This window comes from Cornus florida, unplaced genomic scaffold, assembly GCF_030987335.1.
Source record: "Cornus florida cultivar Cherokee Brave unplaced genomic scaffold, ASM3098733v1 CherokeeBrave_3.0.0_Hap2_Chr02, whole genome shotgun sequence".
In the NCBI taxonomy this organism is placed as follows: Eukaryota; Viridiplantae; Streptophyta; class Magnoliopsida; order Cornales; family Cornaceae; genus Cornus; species Cornus florida.
Window position 1 is genome coordinate 15,595,756 of NW_026775572.1, and position 18,481 is coordinate 15,614,236.

At 34.8% G+C, this 18,481-nt stretch overlaps 4 protein-coding genes across 7 annotated transcripts; 1 reads left to right on the forward strand and 3 right to left on the reverse strand.

The window, feature by feature from the left end:
• Positions 1 to 1,555: 1,555 nt before the first annotated feature.
• On the forward strand, positions 1,556 to 3,394 carry LOC132293846 (heavy metal-associated isoprenylated plant protein 26-like). The gene is made up of 2 exons (XM_059791490.1): positions 1,556 to 1,785; positions 2,747 to 3,394. Exons 1-2 carry the CDS (start codon positions 1,705 to 1,707, stop codon positions 3,128 to 3,130), a joined length of 465 nt encoding a protein of 154 aa, XP_059647473.1. The 5' UTR covers positions 1,556 to 1,704; the 3' UTR covers positions 3,131 to 3,394.
• A 105-nt stretch (positions 3,395 to 3,499) lies between these two features.
• LOC132293845 (basic leucine zipper 23-like) lies at positions 3,500 to 8,062 on the reverse strand. Of its 4 annotated transcripts, none has more exons than XR_009477924.1 (5): positions 7,763 to 8,062; positions 6,531 to 7,451; positions 4,854 to 4,969; positions 4,430 to 4,514; positions 3,501 to 4,278 (listed from the first exon to the last, which is right to left on the reverse strand). XR_009477924.1 is itself a non-coding variant. In XM_059791489.1 (3 exons), the coding sequence occupies exons 2-3, from the start codon at positions 7,309 to 7,311 to the stop codon at positions 4,941 to 4,943; spliced, it is 810 nt and encodes a 269-aa protein (XP_059647472.1). In that variant the 5' UTR covers positions 7,312 to 7,451; positions 7,763 to 8,062; the 3' UTR covers positions 4,573 to 4,940. The 4 variants fall into 4 exon arrangements, 1 of the variants encoding a protein (XP_059647472.1); XR_009477925.1 differs by having other exon boundaries at positions 3,502 to 4,196; XR_009477923.1 differs by having other exon boundaries at positions 3,500 to 4,514.
• Positions 8,063 to 10,151: 2,089 nt separating this feature from the next.
• On the reverse strand, positions 10,152 to 11,751 carry LOC132293848 (ubiquitin-conjugating enzyme E2 28-like). Its single transcript, XM_059791492.1, has 4 exons — positions 11,516 to 11,751; positions 11,300 to 11,427; positions 11,003 to 11,107; positions 10,152 to 10,674 (listed from the first exon to the last, which is right to left on the reverse strand). Exons 1-4 carry the CDS (start codon positions 11,583 to 11,585, stop codon positions 10,531 to 10,533), a joined length of 447 nt encoding a protein of 148 aa, XP_059647475.1. The 5' UTR covers positions 11,586 to 11,751; the 3' UTR covers positions 10,152 to 10,530.
• Positions 11,752 to 12,395: 644 nt separating this feature from the next.
• On the reverse strand, positions 12,396 to 16,593 carry LOC132293847 (rac-like GTP-binding protein 5). Its single transcript, XM_059791491.1, has 7 exons — positions 16,349 to 16,593; positions 15,440 to 15,527; positions 15,241 to 15,350; positions 14,739 to 14,802; positions 13,316 to 13,380; positions 13,117 to 13,182; positions 12,396 to 13,024 (listed from the first exon to the last, which is right to left on the reverse strand). Exons 1-7 carry the CDS (start codon positions 16,445 to 16,447, stop codon positions 12,923 to 12,925), a joined length of 594 nt encoding a protein of 197 aa, XP_059647474.1. The 5' UTR covers positions 16,448 to 16,593; the 3' UTR covers positions 12,396 to 12,922.
• Between the last annotated feature and the right edge of the window lie 1,888 nt (positions 16,594 to 18,481).

Consider the following 18,481-nt stretch of genomic DNA (forward strand, 5'->3'; position numbering starts at 1 on the left):
TTACAACACTCGGAACCAAACCACTGGAAATCTCTGCCCATGGACCACTGAGGCCCATTAAGTCCATATGCCTTTTTTTAACGGTGAGAAAGAAACCCAATAAAATAGTCCAAATTTAGGCCCACTTTCAAGTGGTTATGACAGTGTCCACATCTAATCCTTGCACTAACTTCAATATAAATACTTTTATATTTAATATGGGCCAGGCGGGTATGGGCCTATGTTTCGACCTCTTGCATCTTACTACGTGCCAAAATAAAGTTTTCATTTAAAAAGTTAAATAATTATTATCAATTTAACCTTCTTACATTAAACTTATATAAAAAGTAAATTATCATATTTTTGTGGACTCACTGTGGATAGACTTAATCATATTTTTTCACTAAGGATCGAACCTTTGACTTCCCTTTAAAAAGTAGGGGTCTAGTACTGTAAAACTGGTGGCCTGTTGGTATAGATTTGATAATTCATTTACTACCAATAAAATAAAAAAATATTAAAACTCATCCTCCTACAAAAGTTAATTGTCAAAAAATAACATTTATTTTGGGAAAGGGAGAGTGAAGGGGCATAAAATCCCACTGGCCCAAGTCGTGCCCGGCCCACCAGTTTAGAAGTAAGCCCAGTGATCTCTCAGCCCATTCTCTCTCATGCGAGGCCTGTTCTAACCTAAGGATCAACCCAAGCAAAGGATAGGCCCGTTGAGAAAGGATTAGGCCCATTTGATTTCAGGGTTTAAAAATGTCCAATGACTAGGGTAAGGATAGACTTCTATAAATAGAAAAAAGAGCCAAAATGTTAATGATCCAATTGAGATGTAACTAATCTACTTTCTGAAAATAGAAAGCAATTGATGGCATCTTCCGGAAGTATCTAGCCAAATACCTAACTTGCCATGTTTATGATTTATTGGAGTCCCGTGAATGAAATATCAATTATATCAGTGAACCTTGATTAAGCCGAGTTCATGATTTTTTTTTTTTTAATATCTGAAATAAAAAACCCTTCTAACCACCGGCCATTGAACTTATGATTGAAAGATAAAATTAAAATATATGTAATCATTTGTAAATCACGCATATTATTTAAATACATATGTTTTTGTAGAATCGAAGTCGAGACTGTCTAACACTGGCCGTTGAATTTCCTTAACTATGTTAACGACCCGTCCGAGTTAAAATTCACAGCTTTTGATAGCAGATAAATGAAAGTCAGCTTCCGAGAGAATCCGAGAGACAAGTCTTTTGTTTGGGATCCAATCTAGAAATCTGGTCCCAATTTTAAGCCACCATAAAGAAAATCAAAGGGAGTTTAACAAAATTTCATTGGGACCCGTTGGTCGGTGCAGAGATGCCCATGCAAGAAAATTAATTGTTATTATAGAGTCCAATCCAGCCTCGACACGTGGCGAAAGACCATATGAGTTTTATTGCACATCGAGGGACCCACATTCAAAGCCAAGACCATATAGAGAGAGAATGGGAGAGAGTAATAAGGTGTCTGTCTATATAAAGGACTTCACAACTACTAAAGGTTCCATCACTAATCTCATGCGTGAAGTCTAAGAAAGAGATCCAGTTTCGTGTGATATTTATCTTTCTGTACGTATATATATCTAATCCAGTATTACATATATAGTTTTTGTGTATTTATATATCATCTATTGGTATCAGTTAGTGAGTGAGTGATTCATATAGTGAAGTTATGGGTGCTCTGGATCATATCTCCCATCTGTTTGACTGCTCCCATGGCAGTTCCAAGCTCAAGAAACGCAAGATGTTGCAGGTACTCTCTCTCTCTCTATGTATGTATATATATATATATGTATTTATATATATATATATATAACCGGCCAGCTGGTGATGATAATCTCTTTAGTAGATTCTGAAACTTTACAGGTTGTTTTTACTAGAAAAGATGATCTGGGTAACTGGGTTAGATATGCATAACATGTACACATGTGTATATATATCTTCTCAGTTTTTACTCTCACTTTGTAAGTAGTCGGCCAAGTAGAGCACCAACCGGCCGGCGGTTTTAAAGAAATATGGTTCAGTGTTTTTAAAATAACCAAAATGCTCTCGATTCTTTATCATTAATTGACTCTGAGTTTGCAACCAGAGCACATCACTCAGTGTCAGCTTCATCATCGGTTTTAGGTCATTCGGTGGATATATAAAGCCCCAAGGGTAGTTTAGTCATTTCATTTAGTATAATTTTATTTTATACTCTCAGTCAATTAAACTCGATCAATTTAATTTCTTTCTTTTTAATTTGAAATAAACACACAGAAGCTTCCAGTTTTTAAGATTATAATAGTAATGTATCAGGACCGTCCACCTAAACAGCCTTGCCGGAGATTAGATCATTAGAGAGCACTCCTCCTCCTCACACTAAACTAAACAAAATTATGCATCCCGATCTCGTCGCAACGGTTTCCCGCCAATTATGCAAAGGGTCACGTGGTTAACTCACGTGATCACCGAACAAATTGGATCACCTGCACGACACGTTACTAATGTCTATATCCAGGAATGTGCGTTTAAGTTGTGGAGACCCACACCCGACGGACCCCATACAATCAATCCAAACTCGAAAGTCAATCCAAATGCTGACGCTTAGCCATACCATTGTGGGACCCAAGTCACAACCGCTTGTTAGTTGTTAATGCATGAAAAAATACAGATAATTTGATTTGGATGATATGTGAAGTGTGGACTAATCAAATATATGTTTGGTTGATCAGACGGTGGAGATAAAGGTGAGGATAGACTGTGAAGGATGCGAGAGGAAGGTGAAGAGCGCGGTGGAAGGAATGAAAGGAGTGAGATCTGTGGAGGTGGAGCGGAAGCAGAACAAGCTCACAGTCGTCGGATACGTGGACCCCGCAAAGGTTGTGGGCCGCGTGGCTTATCGGACGGGTAAGAAGGCAGAACTGTGGCCCTACGTTCCATACGATGTGGTGGCTCATCCCTATGCCCCCGGTGTCTATGACAAAAGGGCCCCACCTGGCTACGTAAGAAACGTTGATGACCCACAGATCTCTCAGCTCGCACGTGCCAGCTCCACCGAAGTCCGCTACACCACTGCATTCAGTGATGAAAACCCCGCAGCTTGTGTTATCATGTGATCCATAATATATATATATATATATATATATATATATATTGCACTAGATTGGGAGCTCCAAATTCCGATGGACAACTGTTTATTACTACTAGTATTCTCTTGCATTGGCTCTTTTTGGAAATAGAGCAACAATTTGTTCTGATTTTTTAGTGTATTGTTTTGAATCAAGTGTTATATGATTATCGAACATTTGTCTGGTAAAATAGATTGATTTTTCTGTCCTTTCTCCAAATGCAGTGAGAGAACATATTTTCAAATACAATTGTGTTGCATTTAGAAGCATCTATTGCATTTAGAAGCACTTCCTGGATTTGAATTTAGAAAAAATTTAGTCAAGACTTTGAACTAAATTTTTTTCATTTCTAAATCCGTACTTCCAAACATAGCATTACAAGTCACCAGATCCATCATTGTACAAACAGAAGAAAATTATGGGTTTAGTAGGGAAGTGAATGCATCCATCAAACAGAAGAAAGTTGCAAGTTCAGTGCATTCTTCATGACAGGCTTGTCAGCTGAATGAACAACTCAATCTCAACATATTGCAAAGCACTTGGGACATAAAATAAGTGGGTGTAATCTGAAGGATTTTGAAGGTGAAGTTCATTAAATTCTCACCAATGCACATTTTGAAAACCTAAAACTCTCCAGTCAAAAATCTTTAACACGATTGAACTTTATATGATCGCACTTTCCCAAAAACATATTGAAAAACAGATGACTTCTCCTGGTAGTTATTTGTGGGCAAAGGAGAAAGCTACTTCAAGAAAATCTGGAGGAATGTGTCATCTACCACGAAAAATCGGAACAGCTACTGCTTGATTTTTATAAAAGTATTGAAAGAATTATCGGAAGTATAGTATTCTAGAGATGATCATCATTAAAAATTCACGATCATCGAAAAACCTACTGCTCCATATTGTAACCAACACATTGCCATCAAGCAAATCAATTCCATATTAGACGAGCACAAGAAAACCCTTTTCTTGCCATCTTCAATATCCGCCCCAGTGATAATGAGAAGGCCCCCCCGGGATAATCTTCTTAGTCAGTTGCATCAGTCACTGTCTGCGAGTTGAGGCACACAAGTGACTACTTTTGCAACAATCGTCGGTTCAAAAGCAATGCTTCCAGATGAAAATTTGGCATCCTTCGCAAAGCAAAATAATAAAGGCAGAAGCAACTTTTTACAGTTATTTGCATTTGAAGTAAAATAAAATAACAGGAGATGGAAACTATGTGAGCCAGCATTCAACACACATCACAAGTTTGGGTCTCAGGAAGTACGATTTGTAACTCACCTGTTCAGAACCCAATAATCAAATATGAAATTGCTCACAGCTATAGCAGTGTAACATGGAAGAGATCCCCCACCTTCCCTAAATTCTGTAATTCAGCAAGGGAGAATCGCATAGCTTAGAATTTTTTCATCAAACGATGGTAATTAATATACTAATTTATGCGCTTTTATAGAGTATCAGAAAGAACCAGAGTAGAAAAGCTTATTAGAGCTTCAAAGTAGACCAAAAAATTGGTCACTACTCATAATTTCTCCTAGCTAGGCTCCTCTTCACAAAAATTTTTATACAGCCTTACAGAAGCTTTAAACTGAAAAAGCAAGCAACTAGAAGGGTAGCAAGACTAGCTCTGTTTCATGTATGTGTTTCTGGAACCCAACAGCAGGGAAGGGAAAATAAACTTGAAAATAAAAGAACACAAATTGACCTGATGAGAAGATGACATTGAAGTTTAACAAAACCACTTATTGGGAGACGATAAACATCCTCAAGAACAAAGCATCTGATTAGCTCTTTAACTAGCCATTGCAGCACGAGCCCCTCCTAAAAGAACAAACACAACAATGATTAGCTATAAAAAGCAAATGAGTAATATCTCAAGTCCACAAATTGCATTCAAGGACATACTACATAATATTATGTGTCAGTCAATAAAAGAGCCATTTTTGCAAGAAAAAAAAAAGACGAAAAAATAAAAGATGGTTTCATATTATTTGATACTAGAGTAAGCATGAGCGAGGCATCTCATTTATTTCCCACTATAATGCAACGATGATGATACAACAATAGCCAAGTGGCAATAATTTAAAGAATTTTTTTAAGAAAACCACAAAGACCAAAAGAAGTCATGTTAGAGACATGTTGGTCAATTAAGAAGCACAGATACAGACACGAGACATGAGTATGACACAATATGACAATCTATTTTTAAAAAAATGGATTGACATGGCAGGAATACATAAAAAAACTTATAACATAATATATTATTATATAAAAAAATTATTTTTGTATAATTTGCCACATTATCATGAATGAAAACACTAATTTACAGCATGAAGCTAGATGGATGTTTTGTTTTCTAAAATCTTATATTATCATTCTAATTAACCCGTAATATGTTATAAAAATAATTTGGAATGCCAATTTTTAAAAAAATTATTGCAAAACTTTGTCTTTATTGCATAACTTCGTCTTCGGAATAGTGTAACTCCTAATATAGAATTTTAAAATAAATTTAATTCTATAATTATGTAGGCGTTCATTATGTTTTATTCACCAATGAGAAATTCATCAGTCAACACTCCCTCTTTCCATCAACCTCTTCAACAAGATACTCCACTTTCTTTTGTTTCACTCTCCATCTCCACGGTCCACCTTTCTACTATTTCTTTTAAACCTCAAAACTAAGACACGCCCTAATATTTCTAGTTCACTTATTTTAAAACACTCTATCAAGGAAATACAATGCCAAAACCTTATATTCATATTCTGACAGCATATTGAGATAATGTACAGATTGTTTTAGAAATCATAACAGTTTACTATATCATGAACACAAATTCAGCAGTGAAGTGATATGGATAAGATGTGCATCAAATAGATACCAAACTAAAGTGTCAATTGTTTTATCTTGTTAAATGCAACTAGTTAACAGAGATCAACACAGAAAACACGTATTATCATGAAACTTTCAGTTGTTAAAAGTGCAATTATTCCAAATGCAAATCTAAAATGCATTCAAATGCTCACACAAAATATAAAGAAAACAATGTGTAGAGTTAAAAATCTAAGACCTTAATACTTTTGTGAAGTCATTAAATTCAACTCTAATGCAGGGCACAATGGCAACTGCCATTTATGTTTAAAATGCAATATAGCAATGCCATTCTAACTATAGTAGGTGACTCCAAAAATTTTCAGTAAGATTGTCTACACTGCGAGATTGCAAGACTTAAACCCCTTCCTGTTAAGACCAAAAATCCTAAAGAAAATTAGACTTTGATATGAGCAATAAGAGTAACAACTCATAATAGTGCTAGCTAAAACAAATCAGAATTACTCAGTTTATAAGAAATATAACCCGTGGTATAACAAGTAGATTCACCTTTCTTCTTATTGGTGCCAGAAGAATTGACTGTAGATGTTATATTCCCAATTCCACAACCAGGGAGCTCCTTCAACCCAGAAATCATGTTCCCAAGGCATTGCATATTCTCAAATTCACAATTATCAAAGCCTTGACTGTCTGATGCTGTACCTTCACCACTTTTTCCTTCCACCCCTGGATGAAGGCAGTAGACCTGATCATTACATTGCATATTACACGGATTTATCACATATGCACCGGGCAAGTTTGAATTAGCCAGGTTTTGATTGGCCTGCTTCTGATAAGGGAAAGATCCAATCTCCCCTTCAATCCTTCCTCGTATGTCCACAAGCAAACACTTGAGCCTTGCAATCTCGGCCTCCAAAGCAGCCTGACCCTGCAACCTCTTCAACAACTGCTGATTCAATGACCTCAATCTAACAACTTCATCCTCTAATGATGCAGTACGAGCCTTCTTCTTCTCACGATACTTGCGAACCGCTTCACGATTTCCCAGTGGGCGTTTCTTTGATTTCTTCTCTGCAGACTCTGCAGTATCATCGGTAGCAACCTTATCCTCGGGCGTGGCAGGTAAAATTTTGGTGTGAACATGAAAACAAGTGTGTGTATGAGAGAAATCAGGGCCCGGTGGATTGCAAGTATGGGTATGAGTGCAGGCATGTGTGTCATTAAGAATATCATCGAAAATGCTGTCCATAGAGCAACTACTTGGGAGATTACCAAGGCTGGAGCTTGAAAACAGTTCTTGGTTTGAGAAATCAAGCTCCCCGTCGTCCATTATGAAGAAACAAAGAAAGTAAACAGAAAAAAAAAAATTTGAAATTCTGATCGGACACGGATAAAAATTTGCGATGTAGATACTCAATTTCTTGATAGGTATTAGCTATTTCAAAATGGGTGTTGACAACCACCGAAACCCTAGAAAGAAAAATAAACAACAGCACACAATAAAATTAAGACTTGAAGAGAATAACCCACATAAAAATGTTGTGTTTATGGAGATATTTAGAGCCAGCAACTTAAAGTATCAGCAATATACAAAATGGATTTGAGAACAAGTCAATCTAGAATCAAATTCAAGCCCTAGAAACAAACTGCATAAATACTACAGTTAAAAATTTAAGCGTGAAAACTCATAATTAATGTTATTTGTTATATAGAGCAGCCAAGATAAACAATTAACGAACTTGAATTCAAGACAAGAGTTTAATCAATAATACAGGACTTACCATTGATACCCCACAAAGTATCAAAAGCACAAAGCAACTTAATAAAGTCAAATCGCTGCGATTGGATTTTTTTTTTTTGGGCACAAAGCTGTTCGATGAAAGATGATGAAATCGAATTTGAAACCCTAAACACGAGGAGAAGGTGTTGATTGAGAGAGACAGTGATGGAGATAAGAAACCCTAATAAAGGCTAAAAAGGATTGATATACATGGCAGCATTTCAATGGCGGTAAAGAAATTGAGGAGCCATTAGTTGAATCAATCAAAAGATTCTATGGCATTACATACATTACTGTCTCTCTCAAACAAGTCGAACGCTTTCGGCCTCAATTTATAGGTGGTAGTTCAGTGGACCCTATTGAATAATTAAGCCCAATAATGATTAGTATATTGAGAAGTTATACCATACAGGTGAAGTACCGTGGATTTTTATATTTTTTAATTCATTTATTTATTTTGTTTTACCTCGAAAAGCAAAAAAGAAAAAATAAGAAGAAAAAAAAAGTACAATGAATAGGTCAATTGGATACATCATAGATTATGTAGTATTTAGAGTAAAGTGCAAAAAAAACCAGTCTAAATTTGTAAATAATTCTCTTGAATTATGTTTTGTGCATAAAGCTTCATAAATTATCACATTTGTTACAAAATTTCCCATTGCGTTGCCTATTTTTCATTAAATGACCCTAATACCCTTTCTTATTAAATTACACTTGATATATTTTTCTTGTTAAAATAAATTATGAAAAAAATTCATACTAATTTGATGAAGTATTCTCCATTAAATTTGCATAAGTTTGTATTTAATTTTTTAAATTAATTATTTAAATAGAAAATTTTGAAACAATTTAAGTAATTTCTTAATTTTCATGAATATATCGCATTAAAAAGAATATATATTTTTTATTTACGTAATTTACTAATTTTTCTTGAATATTGTTTGAAAAAAAAGATATTTTTTTATATTAAATTTTTTTTTAAAGTGAGTATAATAAGTTTTATTATAATAAGTTAATCATTTTAGAGAATAATAGCTACAAATTTTTTTTTCTATTTTTATAATCGATTGATACTAATTATAAAATTAAGGTAAATGGTTAATTAATATTTAAATAAGAGAAAATTTAATAAAAAAAATTTAATTAGAAATGACAAATTTAATAACAAAGCCTAAAATAATCTTTTGTGATAAGTTTGTTGCCCTTAATTGCAACCATCAATAGTTTAGGGGGATAATCTTTAATTAGGGTGGTTAATTAAAAAAAATCAATAATTCAGAATTTTTTTTTGCACTTTACCCTTGTATTTACTCTATAACTAGTAAAAGAAGAGAAGGAAATAGCGTCCACTCGAATATAAAAATTCCTTAATTTTTCTTTTAAAAATACTTTGATTTTCATTTCTCTTATTAGGTGTGTTATTTCATTTAGAGGCCTTCTTGTATTATTATCTCGCTTGTACATCAACTAAATTGCATATTTTGTAAAACATTAATTATTATTATTATTTGTATATATTACACTACGAATTTATTCCACTAACAATATATAAACAACAAGAATCAAAACACACATCTCCTTCTAGAGAATTCGAATTCATCCGATATTCACTTCAATCATATGTCTTCCATGATTTCTAAATGGCCTCCAGTAGAAAAGTAAAAATTCTAACCAACTTGACAAGAGAGAGTAAATCTCAATTTTTTTTTTGGTTAAATCTTAAAATAAAAATAAAATAAAATAAAAAAACCTGACAATAGAACTCAAATTTTACTTTTACACATATGCGTTGATATTTGATATAGGATATCTATATTCTCTTTTAATTTTAGTAATTTCCTAATTTGTCTATTTATTTAATTTTTTTGAAAATAATTTCCAGAACAACCATTTTTAAGAATTCATAATAGTCAGCTCATCGTACACGCTCTACTCTTGATCATCATTACTTGAGAGCTTCGGCAGATAATTTTGACTCTTTAATGAGCATCCCTTTCCCTTAAAAAGTAGCAGCATTTATAAGTAGATCATCAATCAACAAGATTAGATGGCTACAAGATTGATGATAAAAAAGCAAGTATTCTTCTGTCTTTTTATGTCCCGTCCAATCTATATTTTTTGGTCCAATAATATTATCATACATGTAAGAAATAAAAACTATTTTATGCGAAGAGATGTTTAGCGCGTCCCATTAACTCGATGCGCTGAGCGCATACTTGGGTATTTAGTACCCCAATTAACTTAATACACCCATTAACTTGATGCGCTGAGCGCATACTTAGATATGCATTGAGCAAATATCTAAGCATTTAGTGTACCCATTAACTCAGTACCTAGTATTTAGTTTGCCCGTTAACTCAGTGCACTAAGCGAATACCTAGTCTCATGTAAATGACTAAATGCCATTTTAAAAAAAATAAATAAATAAAAATGCAAGTAATTAATTCAATTATGTTAATCACAAATTTAGACTACTTTAAATTTAATTGCAGAGGAGACACAGGACATTCACAAAGCCATGATAGAAACCATCAGAACTGAGAACACATAATAATTACATTGGTGGACTAAACTGCAATTAGTCACCAGGCTTTCATTTATTCCAATTTCCAAGCAAAGAGATGCTCAAAATTACAAGTTACAAACTTACAGTGCTAAAAACACATGTATATATATAGTTTCAACAGCCAAACTTAGTTCATCTCTGAAAGTTATGAAAGATTGAGAGAGACAAGAAGCGGACGATCATGGTATCCACGAGATTGTGGATTAGCCCATGGCATACTTCTGGGTCCAGCTGCGAGCTGTGGACTCATATTTAAGTTTATCAGTTTTGCACATACGAGCAATCTCAGCTTCCAGTGGATCGTCAGGGTTTGGGTCCGTCAGCAGTGAACATATGGACAGTAGAACCTGCATGAATTACCCCATTACATTTTTTATTAACATTCTGTGCTCGAGAAACACTGAAATCTGAACAAACAATAGCAGTGAAAGTAATCTCATTTGTGGATGCCAGTTGGACAAGAAACATGGTCCAACAAGCATAAAAATGCAAATTTGAATTCGAAAGCAGTTGCTTTGTGCTAAATAATGTCAAATATTCGGTTTATCTCTAACTGATGTCCCATCCAGGACGGACCTAGTAATGGCCTTCTTTTGTTATTGTACATCAACGTATGGAGAAACAAAGCTAGTTTCATTTCCATGTAAAGACACAGAACTTTCTGGAAAACATCACCTTGGATATGGTGAGAGCAGGACTCCATTGTTCTTTGAGTATGTCCAAGCAGATATTCCCATTAGTGTCTATGTTTGGATGGAAAACTTTGGTCCTAAAGGCAACCTGAAAGTAGTTTTAACAAGGACATCGTCAGAAATTCAATGTAAACATGTTTGAAATAAAACCATAATGATTTGTTAACAAAGACTAGTTGTAAAACGAAATTGAATTGTAATATGATTGATCATAAAGAGCCTCCTTCTAGCTATAGCAAAGCACACAAGTAGAACTAATCATCTCAGCTCAAGTAAGTACCTTTGGTGGTTTGAAAGGATAATCAGGTGGAAAATGGATGGTCACAAGGAAGACACCACCAGAATAGGGGCTATCATTTGGACCAATGATGGTTGCTTGCCAGTGGAACATATTCTTCGCAACAGGACCTATAACATACCATAATCAAATCACATTAGCAAATAAGAACTAGCAATTCTGATGAAACCCATTTTAATTTGTCTGCTATGTTCGTACCTGCACTGCATGAAGTTGGTGGGTCTCTCTGTAACTCCTTAAGCTCCTTTAAGATTCTCTTTGATGCCATTAAAGCAATCTAGCAAGAAGAAAATCTTAAAAATAAGAAATGAGAGATGAATAACACAAGAGGCAGAGGATCCAAAAGCGGAGGAAGAGAAATAATCTATGAAAGCCCAAGTTGGCGTGTATTTAATGGAGGAATAGGTTATGGTGGTGGTGGGGCTAGACTCAGGGAAAGAAGGCGGCTCACTATTTTTCAGAAAAGTGATAAAAGCTGTTATAGATTCCACAAGAGAAAGTGGTATATAAAGAATCAAGGGGCTCTGAAAGTTGAAAGCAACATAAACGTTGATACTACAATAGAACTGGAAGAAATCAGCAGTTTCAAGTTGCTTGATAACTAAAATAGGATTGCCATTGTTAAACACTCGATTCAATTTGAAACTGTAACATCAATTGTAAGGGATGGCTGAAATTTGGAGGACAACTTTCCGGGACACAACCAATAAGGATTATGAGGAATCACTAGCAGATGCCACTTTAATAAACGTAAAAGCCCGGAATCACCATCCATCTACAGAGAATCTGGAGCAACTTTTTAGTCCATAAACGTAAAAGGTCATTGAGGAGCCCCGAATCACCATCGTCCACTCAAAAAAATAAAAGCATCACAAATCCTGACTTACAGAATCCTTCAAAAGAAAAAAGATAGAATGTTTGGTCCACTGCAACTATGAAGAATAGCCCCACGAAATTCTCATGTTTTTCGTAAGTTTCCATTTCTAATTCCCTACACAATTCCTTTCACAAAATCACTCTGTAATTTGACTACCTATTCCACAACAACTCCTATTCTAAGCTGAATTGGAATTTGAAATGCCAGAACTGATAATATAGTAGATTTCTCTTCGGCAAATGCGTAAGAAATTTCAAAGCACGGGAAATAGTTGCCTAATAAATCATTGTGCCAAATGCAAGCAAAATAGTACATATGAGCAGCATGCCTGAGTTTCCAGATAAAAACTTGCTCAGTACAGGCGAATAATTGGAATAATTCAACAGGATCACAACTTTTGGTATGCCTCTCACAAAGTATGAGTATTCTAAACCAGATTACAAAGTATGAGTATAAGCACGTCCACAAGTGCAAATGGTTATGATTACTACATTATGTAGATGTAGACCCGAAGGTATAAGAGTTCTGCACGTTATCAAACACAATTTATGTTATTGATATATAGATTAGACCACAATTGAGAAATCGATAGCCCAACAACTTTGATGGACGAACAGAGCCCCCGTAGAGTCAGTCAAGACTACGGACCACATCCAACTGCTCCCTCAAAGTGGAAAGATAATGAGATAGATCGAGTGACTAACAGGTTTAATCATTTACTTTCTCCATCACATTATACTACATCCCTTTCGTCCCTTTCTCTTCTTTTTCTTCTGCTTTGGTGGCTGGAGAACCACCTTGATGGCCACATCAAAAACAGCCTTCACATTCTGTAATTTGAAAGAAGTTAAATTAAATAACTAGAGGTCATAAAAGAACTTCACCATAAGGATTCACAATGATGTAACTAAAATATATCCACCTGCTGTGTTTTTGAACTACATTCAATATAAGCAGGAGCTCCAATCAGCTTTCTGAGTTCCTCTCCCTTCAAAAGAAAGTAGGAAGTTGAGTTTTTCTCGAAGGGGTTTGCATCCTCAGATGCAAACCAAATGGGGACAAGATAATTTGTCAAAGGCTCAGAAAATGACTTAATGAACATAGGTTGCAGGAGCATCTACCTGAGATGTGGTAATGGGAACTGCACCAGGGTGGTCTATGAAGAACTGTTTATCTTCCCGAAGATCTACAGAAAGCAAAATCACAAGTCATTTACATTGAAGGACTTCTCACGGACGCACACACATACTAGAAGTTTTGGTAGCTATTAAAAAAATAAAGAAAGAAGTGAATGATGAAATTCTACTAATGCAAATATTCATGATAGCAAACTAAGGAGAAATGAAGCAAGCATTGTACAAGAATAAAATAAAAAAAACTGATACTATTCAATTTAATAATGACAGAGAATGTGGTTTCTACTGGAAATTACAAGAACAGAACATATTGATATATTGCAATTGAGGAATGAAGATGAAATCTACCAAGTATATCACAGCAGACACCAAAGTTTCTATGCATATCAGTGTAATAAAAACAACACCAGCAAGTCCAAGTTGAACCACATACATTTATAGGTCAATGCAGACAAATTACTAAAAAATGCACTAAATAGGGAATATTCAAAACATACAAAAAGTAGGGAATACTTGTAAAACTAGTAGAACATGGTGTCTGAAAAACTGGATGAATGCATAATTACCTAAACCTATTCTCAGAGAACAAAAGCATTAAAGTTTAAGGTATCGATTTTTCCAGGACTGTTAGGAGAAACATTCCAGACGGATGGGAAATTTGAACTTTGGAAATGGAACAATTTTGGAATTCTCATGAAACAGCTTCCAAGATCTGTGAGGAATTCTGTATTTTTCTATGTAACCTTTTCTTATTGGTTTTGAAACTTTATTCTAAGATCTCGACCTAAATAATTACATGAATTGGCTCTCGATGAAGTTTGGTTCAGTCACTTTAGATCCTTGAAAAAGTTTTTTTGTACCATTTGACCGGAATGTTAACTATTGCTTAAATAAAGGCCCAAGGTGTGCAATTCTAAATGCTTTCTCAAAACGCTTGAAGGCAAGAACAAGACAACAACAACAATAAAATCAAAATTTTAATTTCGTTTTTCAAGCTGATGTGGCAGCTCCTAGTGAACTACTAAAGCAAAATTTCGTAAGGACCCTCACTGAAATATCTCTACTACTAGCTGTACTCCTTTTTCCAAGAATCCTCAATAAAAAGGTGCCATATTTTGGGCATAAAAAGATGCAAACCTAAAGATCTTGAAAATAAAAGATAAATATCCAACAACTGCACTTTGAATACCGAAAACAGGGACCTAAGTATGCAAATATGCTTTAAGGCAACTTGAAAACATACTCTAACTATAATATAATATAATTCATCAAATCCACAAGAAAAACAACAATTCAGGTCAAAATTGTCTTTTAATAAAGAATAACTGTTATTTTTGTGTAAACATTTCAGATACAAATGAAAAGGTAGCAAATAGTAACATTAGCACGAGTAATAGGAGAATCTAACCAAGCTTCGTTCCAACGAGAATTATTGGAACCCCCGGTGCATAATGCTTCAATTCTGGAATCCACTGATCATCAAGACATTAGAACACAAACAGAATTCATTAGCACACCATACTTTTACTGCTAAGACAACTAAGGGATATGAAAGGAGTCCTACACTTCTTGTTGCTTCAGAATCCATTTTAAATATATATATATTAAAAAAACTAAATAAAACAAAAAAACAACTAAGTTAGATAGTTTAAATAAACTCAGTCAAGGACGCATCTTGTATTATCAGGTCCCAAATAGTGGTGGTGGTGGCGGGGGTGGGGAGATTGGAACTCCAAATTACTTTCTTTCATATGCACATTTTCGTGGCAAACAGTGGAACATAAAACTATACTTTCAGGGAAAACAAATTCATAAAGGTTTGGAGACAGGCTTAACTGGACGCGAAGAAAGGAAAAATGATGTGAGAGAAAGAAAATTTTCTATCTCTACATGTTTAAAGCTAACCTCACCTTTTTGGAAACATTTTCGTAGCTGGCTTTGCTAACAAGAGAAAATGCAAGTACAAAGATATCAGCTCCACGATAGCTCAAAGGTCTTAATCTGTTGTAATCCTCCTGGCCTGTTCCATAAAAGAAAACAGTCAGACCCAGCACTAGAAGTCTGAAGAAGCAAACAAAGAAGGAAATTCGCAAGCCACAAAATGTTTACCTGCAGTATCCCACAACCCCAGATTTACAGTGCTCCCATCCACAACCACATTTGCACTAAAATTGTCAAAAACAGTCGGCACATAGTCCTGTTCCAGTGTCATAAAAATTTTGACAAAAAAGAAATCCTTAAAAAGTTGCATTTATCATAAATATCACCTGAATTCCATCAATTATTGAAAAATCACATGAAGAAAAAACAAAAAAAAAAAAAAAAAGTTCACGCACTGATATATCTAGCCTTTAGAATCAAGTGAAGCACATCTAAACCCACATATCATAAGTGGAACATGCTATGAAAAATAATTAAAGGCTTAAAGCTGCAAAATCATACAGTAGCGTTCGGATACGAAAGACTACCTTCTTTTTGTTACAGGTGTGGTATTATGGGTCATATATTGACGAGGTCTAAATCAGATAATAGTTTATCCTCGGATCCAAACCCTTCAGGCTTGCCTTTTGAAGGTACAATGGGTATAGTTTAAAGGTTTCTTTTGTATATTTACCGTAATCAGACCCAAAGTAAACACGCTTACCCATGAATATCAACTAAATAAAGTCTATGAAATCCTAATTTCTATCTGGGTTCTTGAATCTTCCCTCCCATCTTTTTACAAAACAAACAGCAATGCAAAAATATATTCAATTTTCTTTAACATTGTCACATACAAATTGGGGAAAAGTAATGAAAACCAAAAAGCAAGCGCCTTCTTCTAGAAAACCAAAATATCCCTAATTTGCTCAAATCAAACCAAAATTTGTTGCCCATTTGCAATAAGAATCAAAAGGGGTCATAAAGTAAGCATTTCTGGTCAAGAATGTCAGTTTTTTAAGGACCCAAAAAAGGCCTAATGGTTCCTACTCGAAACAGAGGAACAGTATTTCAAATTCAACAAAGTTGGGTACTCACAGTGGGAAAGGTGTTACTGGTGTAGGAGATTAGCATACAAGTTTTACCAACAGCTCCGTCGCCGACGGTGACACACTTGATGAACCTAGACGTGTTCATTTTCTTCGCCGATGGTGACCTCCGACCTATTCACAACCCAACCGCTATTTATAGTGCTGTGCTCTTCTTTAGATGTTCTTGGTCTGCTCTTCTTGGTGGTAGTATTTATAATATAAAAGTGTTTTCAAAGACTAAGTAAGCTCACAGCACTAACCAAAACCCCGCCACAATTATAAACCTTAATTAGATATAATTTGGATGATTACAGAAGACCTAACATCACAGGTGCATTGATTGATCTAGACAGAAGGGTGAGGAAAGCGATGGTGAGTGAGAGAGGCCAGTAGGAACTAGGAGGGTCCAATGAGTCCATGACAAACCCAGCTAATTAGTACGGAGTACAGTATATTTTACTAGATCATTCGATTCATTCTTTAGACCCAACCCCACCCACACATGCGGTTTGCCGACCGATACCGACTCGACCTATTGGTCCGTACGCGATTCCTTTATTTAAAAATTGTTCACATTGGTCATAATACTAGGGAAAGGAAAAAAAAATTAATACGGATAGAATTAGTTAAAAAAATAATAATAACATGTGATCTATGTAATTAGACCATCAAATAATTGAAAAAATACTTAGTAGCTTGGAAATCGTTTTGTTAAAAGCGTGATATAATTTTATTCATAAATTAGAAGAACTTAGTATGTCCTTACTACTTACCTCATCTTTGGTGAGAAGGAAAATCAATAATAAAAAATTATACCTTTTGAAAAATAAAAATATATGAATAAAATAAATTTTTAACTTCAAATATTGTTTGTATTACAATATATATTTTTTCCCTGTTAATATGTCAAATACATAGTGTGTAGTGCACCAGAAGCAAAAATAAACATAGAGATCCATATAATATAGAATAGAGTAGTGTCACACACAAAACACTGCACCACAGAATTTACATGATTTATTTAAATTTAGGATTACGTCTCTAATGATAAAGAATATTATAATTTGTAGAGAATTATTGCTATTAAAATAACTTGTGCATCTCATCTAGAGTTTTTCTTTTGTGATCTGGCTACCGGGGTGGAGGTCCTGACTATGGAGGCACCCTCCCCCCTTGAAAAATTTGTTTAATTGTATTTTTTATGTATATTTCTTAAAATTACAAAATTCCCCTTAAAAATCACTAAAAGTGCTCCTAATTTTTTGTTAAAGAGTTTTAATTAGATTACTACTTGTCCTCATTTTTCTTTTCCTTTTTATTCTTATTTTTTTTAAAAAAAATATTCCCTCTATGCCCTCTAGAATTCAAATCCTGACTCCTTATGCCCCTCACATAAAATTCTAACTTCGTTAATCGTTAGTACAACTATTTATGTAAGTCTATTAACATGTGTTGGTATTTGGGCGAGAGAAATCGTCAAAAGTCATTCCAAGTTCCAACCCTCCATCCATGTTCTTATAATTATTTTCAATAAATAAAAGTCCAAATTCACCAGTACAAAAGAATAAAAAATTCTGCATGGAGTTATATATATTGTTTTTATGCTACATTATCTTTAAAAAGATTTTCTTCTTTCTTACCAAAGTTCAAAATATATACACACATGCATTATAACGACCCAAATCCGTATATCCGGACCGTTACTCGGGTCCTTACTCGAACCCGAGGTCATCTACGTTAAACCTAACATTTCAAGTGTCAAAACGTGCTTATCCGGATCAAAATCAAACTTTTCCAAGGCTCTAAGCAACCCAAGGGTTAAGAATGAGCTACAAGGAAGAAGGAGAGACAAGACCCCAAAACAGGCTCACTTCGGTCGACCGAAGTGGAGCTTCGGTTGGCCGAAGCAGGCCTTCCTGAACCGGTCAACCGACATACAACTTCGGTCGATCGAAGCTAAGATATCGAGAGCATAAAAAAAAGGTTTCGATCTACCGATGAGCCATTTCAGTCGACCGAAGTGGCTTCTTTGAGCCCTGCATCCAGATCTGACCTGCTACCTTGTAAATGAACTGAAAATGGCAGGGAAGCTAATATGGAAACTTTACATCATAGACAACTTACATCAAAATGGATTTTC

What these genes read in the sequence shown, in the direction of transcription:
- LOC132293846 (XM_059791490.1), top strand. Translation starts at nt 1,705, where the DNA reads ATGGGTGCTCTGGATCATATCTCCCATCTGTTTGACTGCTCCCATGGC. An exon ending in AGAAACGCAAGATGTTGCAG is followed by an intron (nt 1,786 to 2,746) that starts GTACTCTCTCTC and finishes TTGGTTGATCAG; the next exon opens with ACGGTGGAGATAAAGGTGAG.
- LOC132293845 (XM_059791489.1), bottom strand. Translation starts at nt 7,311, where the DNA reads ATGGACGACGGGGAGCTTGATTTCTCAAACCAAGAACTGTTTTCAAGC. An exon ending in TGGCACCAATAAGAAGAAAG is followed by an intron (nt 4,970 to 6,530) that starts GTGAATCTACTT and finishes TTGTTCTTTTAG; the next exon opens with GAGGGGCTCGTGCTGCAATG.
- LOC132293848 (XM_059791492.1), bottom strand. Translation starts at nt 11,585, where the DNA reads ATGGCATCAAAGAGAATCTTAAAGGAGCTTAAGGAGTTACAGAGAGAC. An exon ending in ACCAACTTCATGCAGTGCAG is followed by an intron (nt 11,428 to 11,515) that starts GTACGAACATAG and finishes GGTATGTTATAG; the next exon opens with GTCCTGTTGCGAAGAATATG. An exon ending in ATCCTTTCAAACCACCAAAG is followed by an intron (nt 11,108 to 11,299) that starts GTACTTACTTGA and finishes AACTACTTTCAG; the next exon opens with GTTGCCTTTAGGACCAAAGT.
- LOC132293847 (XM_059791491.1), bottom strand. Translation starts at nt 16,447, where the DNA reads ATGAACACGTCTAGGTTCATCAAGTGTGTCACCGTCGGCGACGGAGCT. An exon ending in TCTCGTTGGAACGAAGCTTG is followed by an intron (nt 13,381 to 14,738) that starts GTTAGATTCTCC and finishes TGCTTTCTGTAG; the next exon opens with ATCTTCGGGAAGATAAACAG. An exon ending in TTCCCATTACCACATCTCAG is followed by an intron (nt 13,183 to 13,315) that starts GTAGATGCTCCT and finishes TTTCTTTTGAAG; the next exon opens with GGAGAGGAACTCAGAAAGCT.